Below are 27,618 nucleotides of genomic sequence, written 5' to 3' on the forward strand. Positions count from 1 at the left end.
TAACCATTGAAAAAAAAGAGGGGTTTAAATTACTAAAAATATAATTTAAAATATGTTGCAAAAAAAATATTTTTCAAAAGTTAAAAAATAATTATTTGGCTTAGAACGAAAGAATACATATAAATAAGGCTGAATATCCCAACCTTATTAGTTTTGTTGAATCAAATCTTTGTCGGTACTGCTAAATTCAAACAATGGATAAGTATAAATTTTTAAATCTATTAAATATTAAATTGGGTAAGAAAACTACCAAGAATAATAAGATTCGTGAAGGATTTCAATATTTAGCTTATTCATATCTTTCAAAACCAGGTGTTTTAACTGAACGAGAGCTAGCAAGCGTCAGTAAAATGAATTTAGATGATGAAATAAAATCAGAATTAGCAGAAGTCATTATCCAGTGTCAGAGCTCCGGAATCAATCAGATTATTGATAAGCCCAAAGGGAAAGGTTTGAATTTTGGAGCTAAAAAAATTACTAACGCCTACAGATGGAACCACAGTGGAATCTTCACCTTTATGGAACTTTACAAAGATTCATCTGATAACATTAAAGATTACGTTAGAATATATGTTAACCATATTTTTGAGTTCATGACTCCAGAAGAGTTGAAAGATATCACATTCACTAAAGAGGAAATTAAAGCTGGTAAAAACCTCTGTAACAAATTCAAACTCATGGTTGATCATATCGATGGTTTACATCCTTCAAATACCTTAAAGGCCTCCATGAGCTTTCTCAGAGAAAGGAGAATTACTCTCAGTGTATTCTTCTCGATACTTTACACTGGGAGTAATTATATGAGTCACCTCGGTCAATGATTTATCTATTCTAATTATATAATTTTAAATAGTCTTCATATTAATATATATTGTTTTCCTATATTTCGCATTTTAAATTTTGGCAACTACAATGTAAATCTTTGTTATGCTACTCTCGACTTGAATGCGAGTATAAATATAGACTGAAAATCATAGCATGATCTAACGTACTATTTTACTCAATAATTATTGATTTATTCCTTGATTATAACGAAGAAAAGAAAATGAACGTTACTAAACAATACAAAATCCAAGATTCTGCTTATCACCATTCTCCATTACATCCACAATTCAAAGGAATCTCAAATATAGTTCTTCAAGTGGACACTACATTGTACGATCAAAATGAGAATTTGGTTATGCCAGAACTTTTGGTTGAGGGACTAATCTTGAAGCACAAGATTAATGATGACTTTGATCCTATTCCTTATGAACAATCACTGCAATGTTTTTTTGATAATGCCCACAAGTTTTACTCTAATACTCCTTTAGTAATAACTTTACAATTTAAACTTGGATTAGATGACGATGGAACAAGTATGAATGATCTTTTGTTAAAAATGAATTTTTTATCTAAATTGGGCCACTTCAACCTTAACATTTATATCTATAAAACTTTGGAAGATGGCCACCCAACTGAATTTAACATGCCGCCAGTAAGCTACTTCAAAAAACTTAAAAATATTATTGGATTCAGATTCGAAACAGACCATATCTCTCCTGACAATAAGTTATCCTATGATAAGATTGTTAATCATCACTTAAAATTAAATATCTCTTGGCTAGATGATGTAGAACTTGAAGAGTTGTACTTGGGTCAAAAGATTAGAGTGATTGATATAAGTCATCTTAAATTTCCTAAATTAAAATCATTAGGATTTGAATGTAAGGATTATGCCACAAGTTATAATTTTGGTTATTTTCTTAGAAGACATTTTTCAATTATTAAACATTTAACTCTTAGAGATTTCTTGGGCCCTGTCTATATCAACTTGGAATCAGTAGCTTTAGAAAGTTTTACCTTTATTGGATACGAGACTATATCTTGGGATTGGCTTTCCTATGTTTCCACAAAGACTAAAAGTTTGATTATCTTGAAAAGTACATTTTTAGATACTGAAATTGTTCCGGATCTTTCTTGTCAAGAAATTATCTTACTGAGAGATACTGAAATGGAAAGCCCAGCAATGAAGAAATCAATAGACGCATTCATTAGCGAATCTTTAGAATTAGGTACATATAAGGTTAGACAGATTCCATTCAGACTTAGTCATAGATATTTTCAAATTGAAAATGGCGAATCCTTTAAAGCAATTGATCTTTATGGTACATTAATTGGTGGACCACTTCCTTCTCACTTAGAAATTGGATCAGAAATGAAAAGTGTTTTGGAAAAAGAACAAAAAGCCACAAAAGCTGTAGAAAATTTACATAATTGGGAAGATGAGTCTGATTTGCTGGACGATAAGTCTGATTCCGATAAGTCTGATTCCGATGAGTCTGATTCCAATGAATCTGATTCCGATGAATCTGAATCTGAATTATTGAATTCAGAAGAAGATCTCATCTAATAATATTAAATTCTATCATTATAAAGGAAATTGTTAATTGTATATGTTATAATACTTAATAAAAACTTACATTTAAGAAGAATATAAGATGTAACATGAGATGAATGAAATAGCGTAAGCTGATTTATTAAATAGTTACTCTATTGATTAATTATCAGAATTGATTCTAAAAACAATTGTTCATGATCTTTATTTTTGAATGTGACTTCAATTGTCTTAACAAGTCCATTTTTATAAACCTTTAAATTCTTTGATGTTGGACCACCCCGATCTATTGTAGCTTGTATGTTCTTAGAAAATTTCTTTGTTAATCTTTCATAAAAAAGAAACAATAGATCTTGATTTTGATAATATGATTTCAATATATCTTCAAGTGATGTAGCTGAACTATTTTGATTCTTTGAGACTTCCCAACTTCCAAGGATTATATGCAATTGATTAAAAAATTCTTCTGATGATTCTTTTATTTCACTTAATATGGATGTGAAATTTCTTGGAGTTTGTAAAGCTCGAGATAATTGAGTGAGGGCCAATTGAACTTGTTTATTGATTATAACTTTATCAAATGTGCTTAAGAATGTATCGGTATCTAATAAATAGAAGGTAATTAAATGATTTTCCAAGTTTGAATTCTTGACATTAAATGTCGATGGATATAAAAATTCATTTGACATCACTTGAATGGATTGATCTATTAAACCTGACTTTTTGGATACATGAATGGGGTAATAATCTCTTATTAATTTGATTGAAAGTATGTTACCATCTTTGGCATTATTCTTATTGGCTTTATCATATAATTCAGATAATTGGTTATGCAATCTTGCTAAACGAGGTAATTCTTTTATATTATCTGAACTTATTGATTTTTCCAATTGTTCTAATTGTTGTATGATAAATATGAAAAAACTAGCTCCTCTTAATAAATCCAACGTAGTATGAATTCTCTTTAATGCATTATTCAATCTTAATGCTTCTTCATATGGTTCTATAACTTCTGATTTTATTCTATCAAACTTTTGATTCACTTGAGATATGGCAGGGTTGATCTTATCGTTAAGCACTGATTTAGTATCTTCAATTCTGGAGAAATTAGATACCAACAATTCATAGTTATTAGCAGCGATCTTAGTCATTCTTGAGTTACATTCTTGGATATCAAATTTCAATTTCTTGATAGGTGTTGATAAATCAATATCATTTGATTCATTACCATTAGTAGCAACAATTAGATCATTGGCAAACGTAGTAGGATGGAAATCTGGATCTATGAATGCCTCAAAGTCTTCCAATTCACTCTGTATCGTGGTTGAAGTTGTCATGGTTTGATTATATAGAATGTAAGATCAAATATAGTTACACATTATACCTCTGTTGTTCAAATCTACGTTTTCACGAAATATAAAATTTTGTGACACAAAAATTAAAAGAATTTATTTGACTTGACTTTACCAACTATTTTATATACAAAGGGTCTTACTATACAGTGATATTTATATTACAACGATCTATTCAGTTCTATACTTTGGTTTAGAATTAGTTGAAGTATTAGAAGGAGGTCCTGTTGACTTTTTATTCTTTTTACCACCTCTTTTATGAAACATTTTCTTCTTTAATTTAGCCTTTTGGTCCTTTTCAATCTTCTTTTGAAGTTTAACTCTTTCTAATTTCCTTTCACGACAGACTATTTTGGTTATTCTCTTCTTTTTACCTTCTCTTCTATGTTTTGATCGTATTTTCTGTTTCAATAACTCTTGATCTATTTTCTCATTATATTCATTTAGATTAATGACTCTCCATGGCTTTAATTCTGCTATAGGAGTCTGTATACTTAATTGTAATTGGGCATATATATCCTCACCTGTCACTGCTACTTGTAAGAATTGCTCTTTTTCTTGTTGACTATAATTTGAAAAATAATAGGATTGGGGACGTTCTCTCTTTACTGTTTCCAACGATTCTTCTCTCAAACTGATTTTCATAACTTTGGTCTTCGATCTCCCTCTTTCTTCTTCAACTGATTTCTTATCTTCAACAGATGTCTCATCTTTAACTATACTTTTATTTGTGGTTGCTGATCCAAAAGAGAATAATGGAAATTCAAATTCATCATCTTGTTCTTTCACCTCATCAGCTTTATCGTCAACAGTTTCTTCTTCATTCACGTTGACTTTCTCTTCTTCTGATGCTTGTTCAACCTCTACGAATTCAAAATCCATCGAATATGGCATCTGGTATTCTCCTTCATCGTTCGATTCTACCTCATCTGAATCATATAATGATGATCTCGATATTCTATTTTAAAAGTTAGTATTTTTCTGAAAAGGTCATATCAAAAGTAATCTAAATCATAAACACATACATCTTTCCACTACTCATAGTGACTTGATTTATTTACTACTATAACAACTAATTAGTTTCTGGTTCTCTTATAGTCTAATTCAATTGTTAATACTTAAGATGGATATTTTTCAAAATGATATGCAGGAAAATTTCTGAAAAGAGATATTTGTCGTTTTGATTGAACGACATTTTACATTAGTAGGCTAAAGCCTAATCATAAGTATCTAAATGAATGAAGTTGTACACTGTTCTAAAAGCACTAAACAAATGGTCTGATTTAGCTATCCGGTACGTTGAATCAGTTCGATATAGCATACATTAAGGTAAAACGTAAAAGCTACATGTAGGATAAACAATACGATAAGTGGTAATATCTTAGAGTGTCTCGGACTATTTGCAAAGTTCAACCATAGAAGTAGAATCAGAAACCTGAATAGGTTCTTTCGTTTCGATAAACTCAGTCCATTTGAAGATCGAAACATTGTAATATAGCAAAGGATTATTGAAACGACCAATCCAATACCACAAACCGAAAAATTTAAACTTGTCAATGAAATTTCAAAAATGTAATCCCTAGCTAAGGATTCATATTGTAATTGACTGATATTATCAAGACCCACACGTATATTAACGAAAGCCATTAAAGAAACAAAAAACATCGATATAGAGAGAATGTAGCTGAATATCTTCCAGTTTTTATAGTGCTGTTCCGAATCGTCGTAATTCTTTTCTTTTATTTCTTTATTATCCATTTCATTTGTATCATTTGAGGGGATGGCTAATTCATTATGCTCGATATATTGAGTAGTCATTATGATTAATTATGGCTTCTATAGTCCAATAACAAGCTGATATTAAAGTCTTTTATACTCCTTCTATTAATCTGAAAATACTTCTCCAGTTCAAGTATACTATTATTATTTAATCATTGTAAGCAAATGTGTAATCCAATTCATTGTTATAATATTCCTAGAAAAAGAAAATACGAGGCGCCGCATTACAGTTATAATTTTGCTTCATTTACCTTTTACCAATACAATTTTCCACAAAAACTACAATAAAGATTAAAAATAATTAATAAATAATAATTAGAATAATACATAGTTATATAATGAAATAAAATGTTTGAGGGTGATATCATTAGAAATCACCACAATGGTCTATTTGAGTTGGAAATTACTCTAATTGGATCTTTTCTGAATTCTAATCGTGGTGGAATGAACTTGTTGATATTCTTAGTGTCAACCACTACTTCCATATCTTCTTCATTAACAACAAGATTATGATCAGATTCTTCACTGTAAGGTTGGATAGTCGCAAGACTAACTCTTGTACTTTTGTTACGTAAATCTTCCCATACACATGAATAAGTAAGGGGGAATTGCTCCTTAATAAATGGAACGGTATCTTCAAATTTAATTAAACTAATCATCAAATTTTGAAAATGCTTATGACCCTCTCTCCTTTGAGTTTTAAAATCAAAAGTAGTATCTTTTATATCAATTCCAATAAAATTAAAAAACAATTGCCATAATTTAGATTTATCTGTCTCATTACAAACCATTACATCATCACTTTTAAAGTTCTTTAAAACTCTTTGGGTTTGTAAACTTGTTAACAAAGTAATTTGTAAATCGGTTATATAATCAACTCTATCAATTTCAAAAATATATAATGGAGTATACATGTCAATAGCTTTTTCAGTTAAATTTTCATTATTAAACCTAAAAGTTCTCAAGCCAACAGGTAAATTTTCCTTGATCATATCACTTATCAATTTCTTTCTCTCTTGTCCCAACTCTTTAGCTCTAGTCTCAGCTTCTTGAGCTAATTTAATTCTTTCTTCTTCACGTATGACTGCTAACCTTTGTTCTTCTTCTAATCTCTTTTCTTCTTCTTCTTTACGTCTCTTTTCTTTTTCTTTCTCAGATTTTAAGAATGTTTCCTTTCTAGCACGTCTTTTGGCCTCTGCCTTTTCACGCCATACCTTAGCTTCCAAATTACCTTTCGCTTTAGCCTCTTCTTGTTGTTTAGTCAAAGGAACAGGACTTGGAGAAGGTGAAGCACTAGCACTTCTAATTTTAGTTCTATCAGGAGGTGGTGACATAGATTGATCTCTTCTAATAGGAGACTCGTGTGCAGTGTCTCGTGAAATGTCAGGTTTTGAAACATTAATTGATTGTTGTTTGATCTTCACTTCTGATTTATGCTTCTTCAATGCCTTAGGATGTGAGATTTCGTGCTTCCTCTTCTTTTCGTCATTAAATTTTATTTTCATCAACTTACTTGATTCTCTATCAGAAAATATGGGAGTCATGGAACCATCTTCGGCATCTGATCCAACAGTGGAACCAATAGCAGATGTGGCTCCAGATTGAATTGCGGAAGCGTCACCACTCTTTGATGCCACCTTCTTATTCATACAATCTTCAAGAAGCTTTATTTCCTTCGGGTCAAAGTGAACAGACCTTTCTGAAATTTCCAAAGCATTCAAATTATCTTGCTTTCTTTTTCTAAAGGGATCGGCATCTTTAGAAAGTAAAGATTCAACAATATCATAGTGTCCCCTTCCAACAGAAGCCAATAACGCAGTAACTCCAACGTCATTCTCTGTGTCAATATCATAAGGAGTTGGATTCAAACCTAAAATAATGTCCACTAACTCGGCATGACCGTTTCTAGCAGCTAGAATTAAAATATCTGGTTTATCACTAAGACTATTTCCGGAAACAAAATGGTTTGCAGTTACTTCTTTAGAACCTTCAGCAGCATATTTGAAGATACCCTTTCTCTTAATAAGATCAGCAAAATAAGTATCATTTGGATCTTCCACGATAGTTCTTGGCAGCGGAGAAGCAGCTCTAGTAATTTCATGCTTTTGAGTTTGAGTGAAGTTTGCATTAGCATTCTCTAAAAGTTTTATAATTTCCAGATACGCTCTTTCGCCAGCATGTTCATTATAGATTTTAGTTAATGCAGTAAATCCATCAATATTGTAGATGGTAGGATCAGCACCATATTCTAAAAGAATTCGAACTGTATCTATGTGTTTATTTTCAGCAGCATCTATCAAAGCAGTATCAGAGTCACCAGCAGCATCAGATTGAGCATTTACATCAGCACCATGATCCAATAAATACTTGACAATTGAGGTGTGGCCTGCCAAAGCGGCTTCATGCAAGCAAGTGAACCCACAGAAATCTTTTTCATTGGCACTAGCACCTCTTGATATGTAATTTTTAACTTCTTCCAAACTCCCTTTCTTACAAGCTCTTTGTAAAAATGATCTTCCACCAGCATCTCTTTTGATCTTATAAGGCTTGCCTGACATTGGTTTTATTTCATCACCAGAATTAACATCGCTGACATTAGGGCGACCATTATTTATATCTCTTCTTTCATCATCATTATACTCATTATCAGTCATATTTCTAAGTCCAGGATCTTGCATTGCAGCTTCAAAATCATCTTCATCATTCTCATCAACTTCTTCATCCTCCTTTTTATCACCAGAAGAATGCAAAGCTTTCTTCTTTAGGTTATGACGCTCTTCATCGAATTCTTTCTTTCTAATAAGTCGGCGGCCTCTAATACCTCTCTGGGGACTCTCTGCAACCACTGTTTCAGCTTCAGACAACTCATGTTCATCATTATATTCATCATTACTTTCATCATCATTCATATCATCATGTGATTTTATGTCATCCTCATTTTCAATTTCATCTTCATTGATATCTTCTAACACATTAGACGTATCACCGCCTTCATTAATTGTAGCAAGTTCGTTGAAATTAAAGTCTTCAGAAGGTATATCTTTAAGTGGTGATAATATTGAAATATCTCCAGTACTAGTAGTACCTAATGTTTCTTTTGCTACCGTGACTGATTCATTCTCGTTTGATACAACATCTTCACCAGCGTCATCGATTTTTTCAAGCTCCACAATGGAATCTTCTAATGTAACGTCTTCATTAACTTCTTCCTTTTCTTGTTCTTTAATTTCACTCTTGTCTGCAGCATTCAGAACACTTTGTTCTTGATCTTGAGCCTCATGGTGAGTTTGATATTTTACTTCAATTGTTTGTATATTTTCTTCCATTGATACATCTTGTTCATCATCAGGATTTTCTTGTGCCTTTGAAACAATGGAATCATCTTCGGCCTCAGTATTTTTTGATTGATTAGTTTCTGAATTATCTATAGTTTGATCATCCTTTTTATCAGTTTCAGATTTAGTAATAGTATCATCCAAAGGTATATCTATCGTTATCGAAGCTTTAGCATCGTAGTAAGGCAAACTGCTTAGTGTTGAAGTAGTATCATAATCCTTAGTTGAGCTTGCACTATCACCCACTACTGATTTTTCTGCTCCACCGAATGACTGTTCTGCTTCTCCATTATTTTCATGTTCATGAGATTTATGTTCTTTATGTAGTTTAGCATAAGCAGCAAACGAAGTTTTAATGATATCATTACTTGTTTCAACAGAGTCACTGTTCTTCGATGACTTTTCTATATCTGATGAATCTTTTTCTTTGGACTTCTCAAGTCTAAGGTGTTGTGGTTCGTCTTTATTAGATTCATTGGCTGCAGTCATTGGACTTACTGTTTTAGAATCATGAAAAGAAGACTTCCTTCTTATTCCACTACTCGAATTATCTATTCCAATTGATGAATGTCTCGAACTTACATTAGAAGGTGGTTTTGATGAACTATTTGATAAAGGTTTGGCTGAAGAAGATTTAGACTTAGATTCTTTATCTTCATGATGATGATGACTATGGCTGTGAGAATGATTATGAGGTATATTTGTATTAACGGAGGAAGATGGAGTAATAGATGAAGATGATTTTCGTCTATCATCTCTGAATCCTGTAGAAGTTGAAGTTGGAATACTAGAAGTTGGTATCTTTGAATTAGAAGATGTAGGATTATGAGATGGGCGTGATGATGAAGTTGATGTTGAATGGTGGGTTGAATGATGATGGGATGATGATCTAGAGCCTGGATTCAAACCTGAAGATGGACCCTTTTTATCTTTATTTATGGAATTCTCAGAATAAGATCTATGTAAACGATCATCATTTGATGATACTGATGATGAATATAATTTCCCTCCGATTGATGGAGAAGTATAAGAATCATATCTTTCAGCGTTTGGTCTTCTTTTCGGTATATTTGATGATACATTACTATTAATATTAGATGATGAAGCTGAACCATAATAAGTATTTGGATTACCATTATTATTAGAAGTTGAAGAACTATTCTTATTTGAATCTGAAGTTGAATTAACATTACTACTCTTAGGAAGATATTTATTATATTTACCATTATTGGCAATAGTACCATCATAACGACCTGAGGCTGATCCTGAATAATGATCTCTTTCTCGTCTAGGATTAGACGACCCTTGACTACCTGCTGAAGATGCAGATGAAGTTGTTGAATTTGCTGGACTGTTGGCGTTTAAATTATTATTGGAACCTTCATTGTGGGAATCATACTTCTTTGATGGATTATGAGAGTTGTTATTCCCATATCGCGGACTATAATAACTACCACCCCTATTATACGACATGATTCGATTATGATTGTGATGGATTAACCGTTATATTATCCCTTGTTGCCTTTTGATATTATCTATTTTGACAATGCGATATTGCTTTAAAAATATGAACTGTTAATCGTTTTAACAAAATCCTTTTGGATGAATGGACGTGTAGGATTCTCTATAGATATATACAATGCTTGATCCATATAAATTATATGAATTTGGAGATAAGAAAGTCACGTAAAGATGATAAATGGTATGCTTGTCTGCTTAATTCTTTATTTTTAGTTACACCACAAAATTGAGAAATATGAAAAAAAAAAATGAAGCTGAAAGAACAATTTTTACAGGTTAACTCATCGCGAATTTACAGGTTTTGATATTTGTTTTTCTGAACCAGCCATAAAAAATGGGTAAGCACTATAAATTTCATTAGTTGTACATTGATGATTTTAAAGATAGTAAAAGAAAGCAATCCAAAATGGAACTTGAAAACGATGTTAGAGATATATACATATACATATACAATTAAACGGATTTTCTATGTTTTTATAATTAAACGAACGTTATGATGATGTCGTATACTTTTCTTCAATCATTCATTTTATTTATTTTTATTATTTGATTTTAATATATCTCCAAATTCCATTAATTCAAAGATTAATGACATGTTTGGACATATTTTATCACATGCCTCTATGTGATTACCCTTGTCCCCAATTGATTTATTAACAGCTTGATCAAGATTATTTGTTCCTGATTTCAATAATTCGTAAGCTTCATTAACTCCAATTTTAAATTTAAACATGAAGTAAGCTACGATCACTGATGCTGATCTAGAAACACCACATTGACAATGAACCAATATCTTTAACCCCTTATTATTGAAAGTTTCCATCTTGGTAACGATGGGCAATAATGATTTAGAAATGGAAGTAGTATGGGACCATGGATAATAAAGATATTCATGAGAATCCAAAGTATGCGGAATGAATTCATTAGTTAAGTCTTTACATTCTTTAGCAACATTAATAATCAAATCATAATCATTGATATTGATCTTTGCATCATCTTTTGGATCTGAATAAAGATATATTTGATTGTTCAATACATTTCTTGGTCCAAGTGGGTATGCATTTAATTGATTTGATTCTTGTAATTCTTCAGGAATATGTTGGAAAGTATTACTGGTAACATTGTCACTATTAGGATATGAATTTGATCTTTGGAAATGTAAAGGAGTAGATAATTGATATTGAGTAGTTTGAACTGTATCATCTTCAATATCATCCAAACTAACATTATTTAATTCATCATTAATCATATTGGTGGTGGTAGTAGTGGGAGTTGAACCATTTAAAATTAAAGGACTCTTTAATTTATTGTTTTCAACAGCTTCTTGTTGAAGTTGTAAATATTCATGTTGTTGTTGTTCCAATGGAGTTGAACCTTGATAAGTATCCAATAAATCATTAATATTCAGATAATAATTATTATCTTTACTGGGGAATTTAAATGCTATACCATTTTTATTTGAAACTTCAATATCATGATCATTATGTGATTTTTGTCTTGGTATTAATGGAGGTAATGCAGGAGTTTTCGTTACGGATGGAGTGATTATGGTAGTTGTAGTAGTGGTGGTAGTAGATGATGATGAAGTAGATGTCGACGGATGATGTTGAATAATAGTGGTAGTGGTAGCACCATGACTTGAATTAGATGAATTTAAATCCAAAGGAATTGATAATGAAAGTTTTCTTGATGTTGTTGAAGGTTTAGTAACAAATGAAGGAGATGAAATTGATGAATTTGTCATGTTAGAATCCAATGAAGATGAATTAGAATGATAACCATTATTATTAGTATTAGTAGTATTTAAATATTGTTGTTTTGATTTATTTGAACCATTTAAATTCAATGATAGATTTTTCATATTTCTATTAATAGAAGATGCACTTATTTTTCTGGCATGTTTAGGGGAATAATTCATTAAACCTAAACGTGGAGATGAAGATAATGATGATGAAGTTGTAGATGCAGATGATGATATCATTGAAGAATCAGAGAATGAAGATGAATTATAAAATTCATGATTATAAGTATTATGACGGATATTTGGTGGAGGAGTTGAAACACTATTGGAAGTATAATTATTAATGTTGTTATTATTACTATTAATTGGAGAATAAGTTGGGGTTGTTATAGTGGCGGTAGTGGTAGATGAGGAAGTCATATTATTATTTGCAGTTGCTGAGGGTATAGATGAAGTAGATGAAGATCTTTGAGGTGAATAACCGGTATGATCTTGATGAAATTTAGGAGCCGGTGGTCTTATTAAATGTTCGAAAGATATGATTTTACTATTATTATTATTATTTATAGATGATGATGAAACATTATTGATAGTCTTATTGGCATCATGCATATAAGTTTGAGGAGAACTGATGGAACTATTTGATAACATGTATTCTGAATCTGAAGGTATGGAAGTAATGGTGGGGGTATTAGTATTATGATGGATTTGATCTGATGAAGAATGATTCAAGGTTGATGAAGGAGAAGATGTAGTTGAAGGAGTAGTTGATGGTATTAGAGATTGTTTATTTGATGAAGGTGACGATATAATAAAAGGATTCATGATAATAATAAGAAGGAAAATAAAATATTAGATTATTCAAAAGTATATATAATGTAGTATTTTTCCTTTTTGTTTTATATGAGATTTGTTACCAGATCATATGTATGTACAGATGTAGATGAAAAAAGGGACGATAAGAAGTAAGTGGACTGACTATGGATATGAAACGCCGACAAGGTGTTTGAAACAGCAGTGTACCTGATGATGATGAAGATATGAACTATGATGATGAAGAAGTTACTTTAAAAAAAAAAGAAACGAAATATAATCCATATACTGGTGGAGTATGTGTGTGTGTGTGTGGGATTTGTGGTCTTTTATGTATAATGACGATGACAGGACAGGAAAAATGATGGAGCTGATGTAGGTGATGATGACGATGTAGACTTTGCTGGAAGTTGGACGTATTGGTGATGATGATGATAAATGACAGTAGTGATGATGGTGGCAAGTGATTAGTTATTATATAAAATAAATATGAAACAAATTTTGAAATGAAGTAACTGTTCCGACTTTATATTTTAAATTGTGTTTATTTTTTTTTTATTTTTTTTTTTTTATTTTTATTTAATTTAATTAGGAAAAAAAATTATTTTTTTTAATGTGATTTTTTTTTAGTGAGGGAGTAAGTTGACGCTGCTTAACCAAAAAATCTGAAACAAATCTAGACAGCACAAAGTTTAATTAGCAACCATATTCATTAACTTTATTTACAATACTATTTCATTAAAGTTTATAATTAGAAGTTATAGTTGTAGGCTTTGGAATTATATGTTAGGTTGCTAGTGATATAGAGATATGTAAGCATAGGACTGACTTCCAGTCATATCTACAATGTGGTGGTTCATAAGATTTACTTGGCATCCATCCATCCATCCATCCATTAGTTATATACTTATTCGTATATCAAATTTTCTGGTTTGATTTGTAGTGACAAATAACTTCTAGTTTCTCGCTAACTTAGCATGATTTCAATTTCAATCCCCTTAAAAAAAATTGTGATCAGATTAATTATTTTTTAAGAATTATTTTTCTTAATTATTTTTCTTAATTATTTTTTTTTTTTTTTTTTTTTTGGGGAATTTGTTTCAGATTTAAAATCATCATGACTATGTAAAACAAATAAAATAAAATAAAGGAAAACAAAATCAAATTTTAGTGACTCTCACTAAAAATTATAGTATGTTACACTCTATTTACTAACTAATCACTAATATTTATCTGTACTGTAACAATAAAGTACGGTAGTGGATTGAAGTTATGCTAACTAATTAGACCTACATTACAATACAATACAAGACAACATATCATATCATACCATATCTATGCTACAACCTTCTCCTCTCTCTATCCCCCTTGCACCAACTCACATGGATCGGTATGAAATTTCGCTTCGTATAACCTTTTAGCTCAAAATACAACCTCCTTTTTCATTTGCCCTATCTAAAATTAATTACACAGCAGTTAAATCTCACTGATTTGGTTTTTTTCTGTCCCACTGTAATTAACAACGCTGCAACGAACTCAGTAAATTTTATACCGCCTTCTCATCATTTTCTCGTTATTTTTTTTTATTTTTTTTCTTTTTTTTTTATTTTATTTTATGTTTTTTAACTTTGTATTATGTTGCCCCTTTTTTTCACATTAAATTTTTTTTTTTTTTATTTTTTTATTTTTTTACATTTCGCATTTTTTCTGAAACTCCTGTTATCGAGGCTTACGCATTAAATTTGTTTTAAACTAGAATTTGCAATTTGGACCTCGCTCCCAGTATGGGAAAATGTTAATCTATCTATTATTAGAAAATTTACGAATGAAACCGTTTTAACTTATTTTCATTTGTTTTATTCACATGTAGTTATTTAACAATTAATTAATTAATTTAATTAACTGTAAATCATTTTTTATTATTCTCATTATAAATTTAATTAAAAAATTACACACGACAGAAAAATCTATTCTAATTTTTTACTTGAATCAATCATCATCATTTGGTCCGAATTCACCTTCAAAAATAGTTGCACCTGCTTTTCTTCTATTTTCAATTAATAAACATTCTTCCATTTCTAATATAGTCTTAGCATTAGGTCTATCAAATGGATTAGGTTTTAACATCTTATTTACTAATTTATCTAAATTCATCGAATCTCCATCTACTAAAAATTTAGGAGCTCCTAATGGAATTAATTCTTCAATACTTGGAACATACCTAGTACTACCACCAGTATTATTATTATTATTATTATTATTATTCGAATTATTAGAAGTATTCTTATTAGCAGTAGTCCCCATTGATAAAATTGATTTATATGATGTAGTGGTAGTTGAAGAATAATTATTCTGATTTTGTAAAAATATACTTAAATTATCACTCAGTAATTTCCCAGCATCACTTAAATCTCCACTTCTTAATTTTCTCCATGGGGTTCCATTTTCAGGTAAAATAATATTTGCAGCAATTTCTAATATTATTAATCCCACACTGAAAATATCAGCAAATGGAGTATAAATTTTTTCATTAATTAATTCAGGTGCAATATAATTCCGATCTCCTTCTAAATCAAAATCTTTTTCAAGGATAGGTAATTTAGTAGCTAATCCAAAATCTCCAATCTTTAATGACCCTTCAAAATTTATAAAGATATTTTCCGGTTTTAAATCTAAATGTAAATAATTCTTTTGATGCATAAAATTTAATCCATTTAAAATCTCAATTAAAATCTTCCAAATTCTAAATTCATCAATCTTATAAGTCTTATTATCTTCCAAGAATTTATATAACGTACCATTATCACAATATTCCGTCATAATATAAAAGTAATTATTAAATTCCCAAGCTTCAATGAAATAAATCAAATATTCTTTACCTTCTTCTCTTTCCTTCTCTTCTTCAAATTCATCATCTTTAACAGAGGTAAGATATCTTAAAGCTTCAATTTCTCGTAAGATTTGTTTTCTTTCATTCTTACCAATCATAGCTTTCTTACTTCTCTTTATAGCAAATTTCTCTTGTTGAAATAAACATTCAAATGCAACGGAAAATTCTCCACTACCAAGATATTTAATATTCTTCATACCAAACTTCTCTACTAAATGATCGTCAATTTTAGAAGGTTTAAGTAATTCCGCCTCATCTAATTCATGTTGTTGAAGTTGACTTTCAATATCAGGTAAATGATGAGGATGATAATGATGATGTGGAGGTGGAGGTTGACTATGAGTAAGGGTTAAATCATCTTCACCTTCATCATCATCATCTTGAATCGATGATGATAATGTCTTAGTATGTTCTTGACCTCTTTTACCCATACTTTGTCCATGACTTGTGGTTGTGGTGGACTTACCACCCACACCTCCAAGTTTGAAAAATAATGGATTGATAGGAGTACATGGTTCTTGAGAATCATTGGAACTGAATGAACTTTTGGTGGTATTCAATGTTAATACTGGATTACTCCTGATAGTATTGTCTGACTGGTGATGATGATGATGATGATTTAATTGAATAGGACTGAAATGAGATGGAGTTGAATGTGAATGTTTAACTGCTTTAGTAGGGGTTTCAGGGATACTTAATTCTGCATCAGAACTTAATTCAATATCTAAATCAAGAATATTTTGATGACTTGAACTAGATGAATTTGAATTTGCACAATCCATAATTTTACTTCTTGATGATTGAGATGTTGAAATAGTTGGAGGAATTTGAACCACAACTTTAGGTTTACTACTTGATCCACTATTTGAAGATGGAATTCTAAAGAAACTTGCTGTAGTAGAATTAGCATCACTCATAAATGATCCATTGTGATTTCTTCCTACTTCAATCGACATTTCCAGGTCTTCAATCGAATCATCATGAGCTGAAGAAATGATATTTGAAAGACTTGATTTATTAACCCCACCTCCAGGAAGTTTGAGATATTGCATATTATTATTCGTATTCGTATTCGTTCCTGAATTCGTAGTTGTCGTGGCACTTAATTTAATTTCATGATTATCTCCATTATTAGTATGCATAGTATTAGTATTTATCATCATTAATGGATTCTTCTTCATAGGAGTTTCGGGAGGTAGTTTTTTCTTGGTTGGTTCTATACTATTCTTCTTTAATAATCCAGCAGATTTAAATGCAGCTTGTAATGGTTTAACAAATTTATAAGAAGCTTTGTTTTCTTTATCATCAAATAAATCAGAATTCAGATGAGGAATCGTCAGTATTGGAACTTGCACTTGCTGTTGTTGTGTGGGAATTGGTGCTACTGATATTACTGGTTGAGGAGGAGGTATTTGTAATTGTTGATAAATTGATCCAGAATTATGTTTTTGAATGGGGAATGTTCGTCTACTACTTTCATTATTATTATTATCTTGATAAATGATAATTGGATTCCCACCAGATGATGCAGATAATTTTCTTCCTTTAGAAGGACTATCAATATCAATATCTATATCGATATCATCCACATTATAATATTCAAAATTAGCATTTCCGCCTCCACTTATAGGTGATGAAGAAGAATTTGGTTTTTCAAATGGTGAATGAGTATTGAAAACTGGTACAGATGTCTTCCTTAATTTAGAATATGTGATTTGAGTATTATTATGTTGATTTGTACTTTTATCAAATATAGAACTTGAAGTCGGCCTTATTCTTTCAGGAGTAGTTGATATTCTATTAGGTGATTTTATAGCATCTTTATTAGCATTCTTAAACATTTTAAACGCCTTTAAGCCTAATCTTGATGGAGAATATAAATTCGTTTGTTGTTGTGATTGTGACTGTATTGGTAGTTGAGAATCATCAGTTGTTATAGGTAATAATTCTTCACTTGTATTTTTATGCTTGAGATGATCAGGTGAACGATTAAATGGGTATAAGAATGATTTTGGATTATTAATCACTTTATTAGATGATGGTGATGGAGTAGGTGATTGACTTATTAATTTATGAGGTCGTTTGAATTTATTAACGGTACTAGTATTTAATGATGATATGGAAACTGTTGATGATCCATGTTTATTGGGAGTTTTCCTTATAATAGGACTTAACACTTCAATTGGAGTTTGTTCTCTACTTTTTGATATTATAGATGAATCAATTTCATTTAAATCACTTATACAATCAATATCTTCATGATGATTATGTTTTTGACTACTATGGAAATTATTACCTATAATGACGGTATTATCACTATTGGTGTTGTTGTTATTTAATGATTTTAAATTAGAATCAATGGAAAGATTTAAAAATTTAGATGAACGTTTTATAGATGATTGTTGAGATTTAGATTGATTATCTTCACTTTCAGAAATGAAATCTTCCAGTCGTTTTGCTTTATGATTAGTTTTTCGAATCCTCTTTGGCTTTAATATATTTAATGTGGGACTGGTATATTGGGATAATTCATCATCTTCATCATTATCTTCATGATCACCTTCATCATCAGTCATATTGAAATCGTCATTATTATCATTATCGTTATCATTTACATCAGGTACTGTATCATCCAAATATGAATCTATATGGTCATCATAATAAACTTGTTTAACATTGAAAGGAGGTGATTTATTTATCTTTTTCCGAGATGAATTCGATATATTAGACTCAGTAGATGTATTATGACTATGATGATGATGAGTTCTATCATCATTTAATTCTTGTTTGATATCATCCAAGATCAAACTATTGAACGATCTTGAAAAATGATTATTGGTGAAATAATCCAATTGACTATTATTGATGAATATAGATGGAGATGGTTGTTTATTACTTGATAAGGTTGGTTTTCGAGAATGGGATTTACGTAATTTAGGAGTAACAGTTGATGTTGATATATCCTGACTCGTATTGAAATGATTATTGGTTGATGATGATGAACTGTCAACATTACTATTATGAGTTATGTTTTGATCTTCAAATGATGATGAGGAGGAGGAAGGGTGGTTTGAAGTGGAATTAACATCATTAGTTCCTGAGCTTGCACCCGCAGAAGATGATGGCGGGCGATGCTGATAACTCATCTCTTTGGTATTTCAATTGATGTGTTAGCAATTGAGTAGTATTCGAATGGTGATTTTATATGCTGAATTTCAAAAGGGGGAGGAAGGAGGTATGCGTGTATTGGTCGTTGATAGTAAAAAGCAATTGAATTAATGAAAAGGAAAGTAAAAAAAATAGGGGAAAAAGGATGATGAATGAAATGAAGTAAAGGGTATGGATGGATAATTGGGGTCTTTTGGTATAAGGATAGGTGATAATTATACACAATGAAATTATGGATTATAAGTTTTAAATTGATTGTTTATTCTGTGTATGGGTTTTTGAGGGAATGTGGATGATTTGTTTTGATTCCGGTATATAAATATAGTAAATATTGACACAAAAAATTGGTAAAGTCATGGTCACATGATCAATTAAATGTTAACGCGACGCGTTTTTCTTTTTGGGGTGATGGACCCGTTTCAGTAAAATTTCACAGTCATAGTTTGCATAATAGGGATGATATTTTATTTATAATTTTTCTCGAAGTAGTAGTAGTTATGGAGTAATAGTAGATGAAGCGATGATATTTTTATGTTACATGGAACTAATTCAAGGGAGTTAATTGTTTAAAAGGCAAGGGACCTTTCGCTTAATGAAGTAGTTAATGGGAGCAAGAGAGAGAGAGAGAGAGAGAGAGAGAGATGTTTTGATACTAGTCACTTCACATGATGATCAACTCATCATTGAAGTCATACACTTTTCAAGATAGGAGTAATTAGATGTTCGTACCCCTGAAGAATTACCAGTCTTGTGACTCAAATTAATAATTCTTATGTAACTTATAGGGGGAAAGAGGCGCAAGCATAAGATTGTAAAAAAATATCAAAGAATTACCTATTAGAGAGATAAGAAGATGAAGAAGGATACTCATAACTTATTTACTGGTAATTCATGAGATCTACACTATAGAAGTTGTGAATTGAAATGAAATAAGTTTAATTTATTAAATAAGACAAGACAAGACAAGACAAGACAAGGCTTAATTTGAAATTTTGCTGTCAAAAAAACCAAATCGAAAAATCAAAAGCTTAAATTTTAAAAGAATACAAAAGCAAAATTACCTCAAATATTGACCCTATTTAATTAGATTGATTAGTTGAGTGATTTATTTAATTATAGTGTTGAATGGGGGGTAAGGAGGAGGAGGAGGAACAAGTAGAAGAAGAAGAAGAAGAATAGGAGGAGATTGGTGTGTATGTGTGTGATAAAGAGGCGTAGTTCATGTTGTGTAGATTTATCTTACGATATACCATTTACACTTTTCATTCTTTATTATATTATTTGACAGTTCAAATATAGAATGTGTTATGGAACACTATTTTAATTGTGGATTATTTTATTGTTTTAGGGGCTGATTACGATAATAATAATAATTATGTGGTGGTATGTTCTGACTAATTCTCGTTCTCTGATTGGCCAATGCGAAAAAGTGACATTGTCTGCTATCCAGATGCAATCTGATTAAAGCAAAATGTCGTTCGTATTCCATACCTAATGCGAGTGAGCAAGGAATCTATAAGTATGTAGTAAAGTGAGAGTAATACCAGATTCTATATAGATAATCATAATTTTAATCAATTTAAATGATATCAAATTGATGTCATACCCCAGTTATATACCTTCATATAACTAAATAGAGGTATAATTACATTTATAATGATTGGCATGAAAGGAACACTATAGTTAAACATGTCGCAAGTTTAGGATTAATTTACACTCACTGAAAAATTTCTTTTTTTTGTTTTTTTATTTTTTTCTTTTGCTGTTTTTGTCTGTCTGTCTGTACTGTCACTTTTTTATAAATAGTAATAATATAAGTAGTAAATAAAATCGACTAACAAAAATTGTGAAATTTTATCAATTTTATCAAATTTAATTAATTTTTTTAACCTTTTGATTAATTCTTTGAATTGGTTATTATTATTATCCATATTATTATTTATATCAATTTGATATTTCCCACACCTTTTGATTTCTTTACTAATCATTCATCACTTGTAAACCAAAAGGTATAGCAATTCATTATCCAATCTACAATCTACCATCTACAACTACTACTGTGTGTGGCTGTATCCTTCCAATTATTATTATTATTATTATTATTAAAAAGCAAGAAAACCGGAAATTACTAATTCACTCATTCTCATATATTCAGATCTCTTATTCCCTTCATTAGTTTAAGATCATTTCATTACCTATCTTTCCTAATCATAGTAATTCAAACCTAATTTGTACACAGCCAAGTTCCATAAAAAAAACAAAAGAAAAGAAAAAAAAATCTACAAGAAATATTTTTAATATCTAATCAAAACCATCAATAACATTTATCATTCACCGATATATCCACCATCTTATTCACAAAACAGTTGGTGTCATCTTCCATATTACATTCTATTTCCATCAACTATCTAAATCTCAATTTTAGATCTTATTTTATCTGTACAAAAGGTCATCCTTCCTTCCTTCCTTGTACCAAAGAAAGGCAACTTTATCAACCAACCGGATAATTATCTATCCGTCCATCCATCAATCAATCTCTTCGTTTTCATGCAAAGTGATCTCTATCTCATCATATAGCATCAACCTATCTATATGTATCTGTCAAGGTAACATCCACCTCCTTTAATCGTCGTCAGTTTAAACTATCCCATTAAAAGTTATTTAACTAAATCTCATTAAATCTTATATTTATACATACAATCTCATCTCAAGTTATATCCCATATCATCATATTATTATAATGTCATCTAATCCCCCTACCACCCTGCTGGAGGATAATAAATCAAATTCAAACCTACTACAACCTTCAACCCCATCATCCGTCACCGCTTCATCAACAACCATACCCAGTACAACAACAACAACAACAACAACTACCACCAATACTAAATCTCCTATACAGACCTCAAAATCTCCAAAATCGCCACCTAAATCTCCACCCTATACCACCAACCCAAATGATCCAACCTCATGTGCATCAAGTTCTCCTAATAATACCAATCCTGATGATGGTCAACAATGTTCTAATTGTGGTACTACAAAAACTCCATTATGGAGAAGAGCTCCTGATGGGACTTTAATCTGTAATGCTTGTGGTTTATATCTTCGATCAAATAATACTCATCGACCTGTCAATTTAAAAAGACCTCCCAATACCATCACTATCACTAAAACTGATGAAGGGTCATGTAAAGGTGATGGAAGATGCAATGGTACTGGTGGTTCAGCCGCTTGTAAAGGGTGTCCTGCTTATAATAATAGAGTTGTGGTTGCTAAACGAGAAAAACCATCATTTGATAATATTATCGATTTAAAACCTCCTACTGTGATATCTCCTATAATATCTCCTCCTCCACCGGCAAATTCCGAAGGGGAAGTAGAAGATTCTTTAGCTATTGCATGTTTTAATTGTGGAACTACTATAACTCCATTATGGAGAAGAGATGATATTGGAAACACTATTTGTAATGCATGTGGATTATATTATCGATTACATGGTTCACATCGTCCAATAAGGATGAAAAGAAATACTATTAAAAGAAGAAAAAGAAATTTGCCGCCATCAAGTTCAACTGTTATGGTAAAGAAAGAAGATGATTCATCAAGTACAACTTTGACATCAAGTAATACTCCAATATCAACTAATTCATCGCCTCCAATATCAAGATTACCTCCTCCATTACCATTAGCAGCTTCATCATTTAATTCTCATACTTCTTATTTCCCTCCTTATACTGGAGCAGGGAGAATACCCAATGGTCCTGGTCCAGTTCCAGGTCCTCCTCCTCCACCTATACAATTTGGTTATTATTCTCAACCTCCTCAAAATTCCACATCTCAATCATCACAATCAAAATATCATTCAGAAAGTATAAAATTACCTCAATTGAATTTAAAGGGTGATAAACCTTCTGTATCACCTCAACAATCACATCCTCAATTAGCTCCTATCATAAATAAGGAACTTAGTCTTCCATTACCATCGAAAATATCATCACTTATATCAGCATCCTCTAATGAAAGGAAGTCACATATGTCTACACCATTGGCAATTGATTTTACATCTGCATTTAAAGCCGATGTAGATACTTCAAGTGGTACTTCTAGTGGTACAAGTAGTTCATCTACACCAACCACAATGTCCCCAGAAGCAAAATCAGATGATGAAGATGATGATTCGGAACGTCCTAAAAAGATTCCTACTGCCACTACAACAACAACAACAACAACAACAACTGCTCCAACTACGCATAGGACTCACGCTTTATCGATTGGAGGGTTATTAAATGGTTAAAAATTGGTGTTATTTAAAAAGTAAATGAAATTAAACAATTATGGTTCTTTCTACCGTATGTATCTAAGTAGTTTAATCTAAAAATATTAAAAATTATTTATACTTATAATCAATGTAGAAAGTTGCAAAAGTATGGGGTAAATGAAAGATTATAAAAATCGATCACGTGATAAGATGCAATCAAATTTTAATATGGTGGATTTAGTTTAAATTTTTCAAATAAGATTGATTAGATATGTATTATAATTGCGTAATATATAATCAATTTAATATCATTGCGTGTTAGTTAGTCGATATCTTAAGGATAAGGAGAAAGTATAAGAAAGAAGACGTTGGTGTTGGATTCATATTTATCGAAAAAGAAGAGTGAATTAAGATCGACCGTTTGAGATAAAATAAATTCAATTAAACGATAGAGAGATAAGATATCATGAGTGAATTTGAAATTGATACCAAAGTACATGCAGTTGATAATTCCATATTGAGAAAAGTCAAAGATATAACGGCTGGATTCATCGGTGGGGCAACTCAAGTCTTAATTGGTCAACCGGCTGATCTTGTTAAGATCAGATTACAAACTTCGAATGAAACTTCATCAATCTCAATCATTAAACAAGTGATTAAAAATGAAGGATTATTAGCATTTTATAAAGGAACTTTACCACCTTTATTCGGAGTTGGGGTTTGTGTTTCATTACAATTTTATGGATTCCATGAGGCAAGAAGACAATTATTGAATTATAATCGTAATAATGGTGATATCAAACATACTAATGAAATCAATTTATGGCCTCAAACTTATATTGCTGGTGCCGTAGCTGGTATAGTCAATACACCTGTAGCTGGTCCTATTGAACAATTACGTATCATAAGTCAATCAAATAAATCCACGGTCAAAAGTTCATTAATCGATACAGTCAAACTTATATATAATCAAGAAGGAATTAAACGAGGTATATTCCGTGGTTTCAGTATCACATTAATAAGAGAAATCCAAGCCTATGGGGTTTGGTTCTTGACTTATGAAACATTAATTCAACAAATCATTGATTTACAACATTATAAATCAAGAAATAATATAAGTACCCCTGAATTATTAGCTAGTGGTGCTTTAGCAGGTAATGCTTTATGGTTATCATCATATCCTATTGATGTTATAAAATCAAATATTCAAAGTGATAAATTCGGATCAGAAAGTAAATTCCAAGGTTCAATTTTAAAAGCTACTAAATTTATTTATAAAACTCATGGTTTAAGAGGATTCTGGAGAGGTATTGTACCATGTTTATTAAGAGCTATTCCATGTAGTGCTGGTACGTTTGCTAGTGTTGAACTTGCATTAAGAGTAATGGGATGATTTGATCAATCTCCCATACTATAGTATAGTGTAATATATGTATATTTATCCTTAGATCATCATAATAAAGTGTAAGTCTTTTGCTATAGATTGCAAAATTGGTATGACTTTATGCTTACATAATTTCTTACTCATCCTCTCACTCACTTTAAATTCAAGCCAATGAAAACAGATGATTTTCTTCTTATATAATTTTATTCATAGTTAACGGTGAGATGGGTGTGCGATTACCATTTTGACATAGAAATCAAAAAAAAATAAAGAGTTAAACCAATCCAAATTAAAACAAACAAGGACGTTGGTGTATTTAGATTTCAATCAGTAATATCTTATAAATATATTCGAATCTGTCAAAGACGAACTCATTGTGTTAGTTAATTCAATACTGTTCTATTTGTCGACTTTCAATTTCAATTCAATTCATCCATTTTAATCTTTACTTTAATTCATATTTTTCTTTGATATATCAAAGGGAAAAAAATTTGCATAAACTTGAAATCAAGTCAAGTCCATCTATATCATAGATTCATAATCATCATATCATCATATCATTCATAATGTTTAGACAAATCATAACATCGAGTGTCACCAAACCTCAATTCATACTCAGACAACATCAACAACCAATACAAATAACCTTGAGACAATCATTATCTTCAGCATCAAGACTTTATAAACCTGCTGCTGCTGCTCTTAATGAGGGTAGTGACTATTTAACCACTGCTGGATCTAATCAATCTTCATGGCCAAAGGGGTTCAGAGTCCCAAGACCTAAAACTTGGGAAGAAAGTGGTGAAAGTGCATTAAGTAAAGCTACTAAATTTTTCTTTTTAAGTGAAATTGCTAGAGGTATGTACCTTTGTATGGAAATGTATTTTAGAGCTCCATATACCATCTATTATCCATTTGAAAAGGGACCAATCTCTCCAAGATTCAGAGGTGAACATGCATTAAGAAGATATCCAAGTGGTGAAGAAAGGTGTATTGCATGTAAATTATGTGAAGCTATATGTCCAGCTCAAGCCATTACTATTGAAGCCGAAGAAAGAATTGATGGTTCAAGAAGAACTTATAAATATGATATCGATATGACTAAATGTATCTATTGTGGTTATTGTCAAGATTCTTGTCCTGTGGATGCCATTGTTGAATCACCAAATGTTGAATATACCACTGCTACCAGAGAAGAATTATTATATAATAAAGAAAAATTATTAGAAAATGGTGATAAATGGGAACAAGAATTACAATACTGTATTGATGCCGATGCTCCATACCGTTAAGAAGTCTTTGATTTTACTGTAAAAGTAACATTTAAATTAACATTAAAAAACTCTTTAAAAAAACTAACATAAATAGAATATTATTAAAAATAAACGTAAATATATTGTAAAGTGTTAATCAATTGTACTACATTCTCTTAGTTGCAATAAGCTACATCTACAGAATGACAACTACATTAGATATGATTTAAAATCTGTAATTTTTATATTCAGATATAAAGTAATTATATATACTAATATATATAAATGTAATGTTTTTTGTAATTTAGTAAAATATTCTTCAAATAATTTTGGAATAAATTTATAGTTTAATGACAACTATGGTACTAAGTTTTCTGTTCATGAATATATTGTTCTGGAAAAGTATCATTATTTTAATCCAGAAACAAAAAGATAGGTAGGTAGTTAGTAATAATAATAATAAAAAACAAACTTAAACATAATAAAAATAATAATAATTGACTTCATAATCATGTCAATTGAAAAGACATTCTTGATGAAAATGATAATAAAAGGATATTATTGTTAAATGATTAGATTGGAATGTGATAGGGATGGAGGAAAGAAACAAAAAAATGACTGAATGAAAGGGGGATGGGATAAATTGATTGATGGACGGATGGATGGAAATAACCTATTGAATTTGAGAATAACCACTGAAAGGATTGGCATTCTTGGATTTAAGATATTCATCAGAAGCTTCTTGCCATTGTCTGTTAAGAGTTGTTGGTGAAGCTGGAGCAACAGATCTAATACCAGCGAATATAACAATAGAAACAACAATACCACCAACTACACCATAAACAACTTTAGCTTGATCACCAGGACCATATAAAGGCTTTCTTGGACCCCATTCACCGAAGGAAATATAATATGATGCTTTCTTTTCAGCAGGAGTCAATTCTTGCCATGGTAATTCCATTCTTGATTTCAAACTTTCAATTAATGAAGTTTGATCTTCCTTTGGTAATGCTGTCCATCTTGATTCTAATTTGGAAACATAGGCATTGGATAATGGTCTTGGAACAGACTTAGCAACAGTGGATTGACTTCTGATGGCTAATCTTTGTAATGATTGACGATACATTCTTCTATAATATGACTTTAGTTAGTAGTTATTCTGAAAGAAAGGTTTGAATATAGTTAAATTTTCTCTCTTTTGTATACAATTTTTTTTTCTCTCCTCTGGTGTGCTCTGGTTCTTCCTGGTTCTAACATAGTGGTACCATTTTTTTTTCTCTTTAAAGTGGGTGTATAAATATCATTAAGTACTGCGGTGAGGAGGTTCTCATTTATACCCAAAATTGAAATTGTGATTGGACCAAAAAAAGGAACAGTTCCAGAACCAAAAGGGAAGAGATTGTGTATATGCACGACCTTTGAGCTCTCACCTGATTATAACTAGAAAGTTATAGTGATGGTGGTAGGTAATGGTTAGAATGGTACAGTAAATGTAGTTGTAAGTGATTGGTTGATGATCGAACAGTTGATGACATGGATTTTGAAGTGAATTGGTGATAATTGATTGATTGGTTGGTTCATTGGTCGATGGATTGAATAGTTCATTAACAAATTCAAACCCCATGCTGCCAAAACTAGATCTTACCCCTACAAGGGTAATTCAAGATCCATCTCTAAAGGAATTCAATCAATTGACATCATCGTTGACATTATATAAAGTAAACAACTTGACACCTCTTAAACACTC

General features: G+C 30.8%; 11 protein-coding genes across 11 annotated transcripts; 4 read left to right on the forward strand and 7 right to left on the reverse strand. All coding sequences in view use genetic code 12, as the record gives it.

Annotated features, from left to right (window-relative positions):
• Positions 1-194: 194 nt before the first annotated feature.
• On the forward strand, positions 195-2,392 carry DFJ63DRAFT_334596 (uncharacterized protein; the record flags this gene model as incomplete). Its single annotated transcript, XM_064908059.1, has 2 exons — positions 195-792; positions 1,077-2,392. The coding sequence occupies 2 exons, from the start codon at positions 195-197 to the stop codon at positions 2,390-2,392; spliced, it is 1,914 nt and encodes a 637-aa protein (XP_064762357.1).
• Positions 2,393-2,462: 70 nt separating this feature from the next.
• DFJ63DRAFT_101420 (Golgi transport complex subunit) lies at positions 2,463-3,793 on the reverse strand. Its single transcript, XM_064903142.1, has one exon. It carries the CDS (start codon positions 3,712-3,714, stop codon positions 2,533-2,535), a length of 1,182 nt encoding a protein of 393 aa, XP_064762358.1. The 5' UTR covers positions 3,715-3,793; the 3' UTR covers positions 2,463-2,532.
• A 1-nt stretch (position 3,794) lies between these two features.
• Positions 3,795-4,893, reverse strand: DFJ63DRAFT_101541 (uncharacterized protein). The gene is made up of 2 exons (XM_064903146.1): positions 4,755-4,893; positions 3,795-4,687 (listed from the first exon to the last, which is right to left on the reverse strand). Exons 1-2 carry the CDS (start codon positions 4,769-4,771, stop codon positions 3,901-3,903), a joined length of 804 nt encoding a protein of 267 aa, XP_064762359.1. The 5' UTR covers positions 4,772-4,893; the 3' UTR covers positions 3,795-3,900.
• On the reverse strand, positions 4,820-5,783 carry DFJ63DRAFT_101428 (uncharacterized protein). Its single transcript, XM_064903144.1, has one exon. It carries the CDS (start codon positions 5,545-5,547, stop codon positions 5,017-5,019), a length of 531 nt encoding a protein of 176 aa, XP_064762360.1. The 5' UTR covers positions 5,548-5,783; the 3' UTR covers positions 4,820-5,016.
• Position 5,784: 1 nt separating this feature from the next.
• Positions 5,785-10,658, reverse strand: DFJ63DRAFT_101423 (uncharacterized protein). The gene has a single exon (XM_064903143.1). The coding sequence runs from the start codon at positions 10,314-10,316 to the stop codon at positions 5,883-5,885; it is 4,434 nt and encodes a 1,477-aa protein (XP_064762361.1). The 5' UTR covers positions 10,317-10,658; the 3' UTR covers positions 5,785-5,882.
• Positions 10,659-10,893: 235 nt separating this feature from the next.
• On the reverse strand, positions 10,894-12,930 carry CPP1 (tyrosine/serine/threonine protein phosphatase; the record flags this gene model as incomplete). The annotated part of the gene is made up of 1 exon (XM_064908060.1): positions 10,894-12,930. The coding sequence occupies one exon, from the start codon at positions 12,928-12,930 to the stop codon at positions 10,894-10,896; it is 2,037 nt and encodes a 678-aa protein (XP_064762362.1).
• A 1,977-nt stretch (positions 12,931-14,907) lies between these two features.
• Positions 14,908-18,954, reverse strand: SWE1 (tyrosine protein kinase; the record flags this gene model as incomplete). Its single annotated transcript, XM_064905956.1, has 1 exon — positions 14,908-18,954. One exon carries the CDS (start codon positions 18,952-18,954, stop codon positions 14,908-14,910), a length of 4,047 nt encoding a protein of 1,348 aa, XP_064762363.1.
• A 2,762-nt stretch (positions 18,955-21,716) lies between these two features.
• SFU1 (Sfu1p) lies at positions 21,717-23,386 on the forward strand (the record flags this gene model as incomplete). Its single annotated transcript, XM_064905477.1, has 1 exon — positions 21,717-23,386. One exon carries the CDS (start codon positions 21,717-21,719, stop codon positions 23,268-23,270), a length of 1,554 nt encoding a protein of 517 aa, XP_064762364.1. The 3' UTR covers positions 23,271-23,386.
• Positions 23,387-23,700: 314 nt separating this feature from the next.
• YMC2 (Ymc2p) lies at positions 23,701-24,627 on the forward strand (the record flags this gene model as incomplete). Its single annotated transcript, XM_064904907.1, has 1 exon — positions 23,701-24,627. One exon carries the CDS (start codon positions 23,701-23,703, stop codon positions 24,625-24,627), a length of 927 nt encoding a protein of 308 aa, XP_064762365.1.
• A 557-nt stretch (positions 24,628-25,184) lies between these two features.
• DFJ63DRAFT_285919 (uncharacterized protein) lies at positions 25,185-25,910 on the forward strand (the record flags this gene model as incomplete). Its single annotated transcript, XM_064904933.1, has 1 exon — positions 25,185-25,910. The coding sequence occupies one exon, from the start codon at positions 25,185-25,187 to the stop codon at positions 25,908-25,910; it is 726 nt and encodes a 241-aa protein (XP_064762366.1).
• A 634-nt stretch (positions 25,911-26,544) lies between these two features.
• Positions 26,545-26,997, reverse strand: COX5 (cytochrome c oxidase subunit Va; the record flags this gene model as incomplete). The annotated part of the gene is made up of 1 exon (XM_064904930.1): positions 26,545-26,997. The coding sequence occupies one exon, from the start codon at positions 26,995-26,997 to the stop codon at positions 26,545-26,547; it is 453 nt and encodes a 150-aa protein (XP_064762367.1).
• Positions 26,998-27,618: the final 621 nt, after the last annotated feature.

This window comes from Scheffersomyces coipomensis (genome assembly GCF_036884675.1).
Source record: "Scheffersomyces coipomensis strain NRRL Y-17651 chromosome Unknown DFJ63scaffold_3, whole genome shotgun sequence".
Classification (NCBI taxonomy): Eukaryota; Fungi; Ascomycota; class Pichiomycetes; order Serinales; family Debaryomycetaceae; genus Scheffersomyces; species Scheffersomyces coipomensis.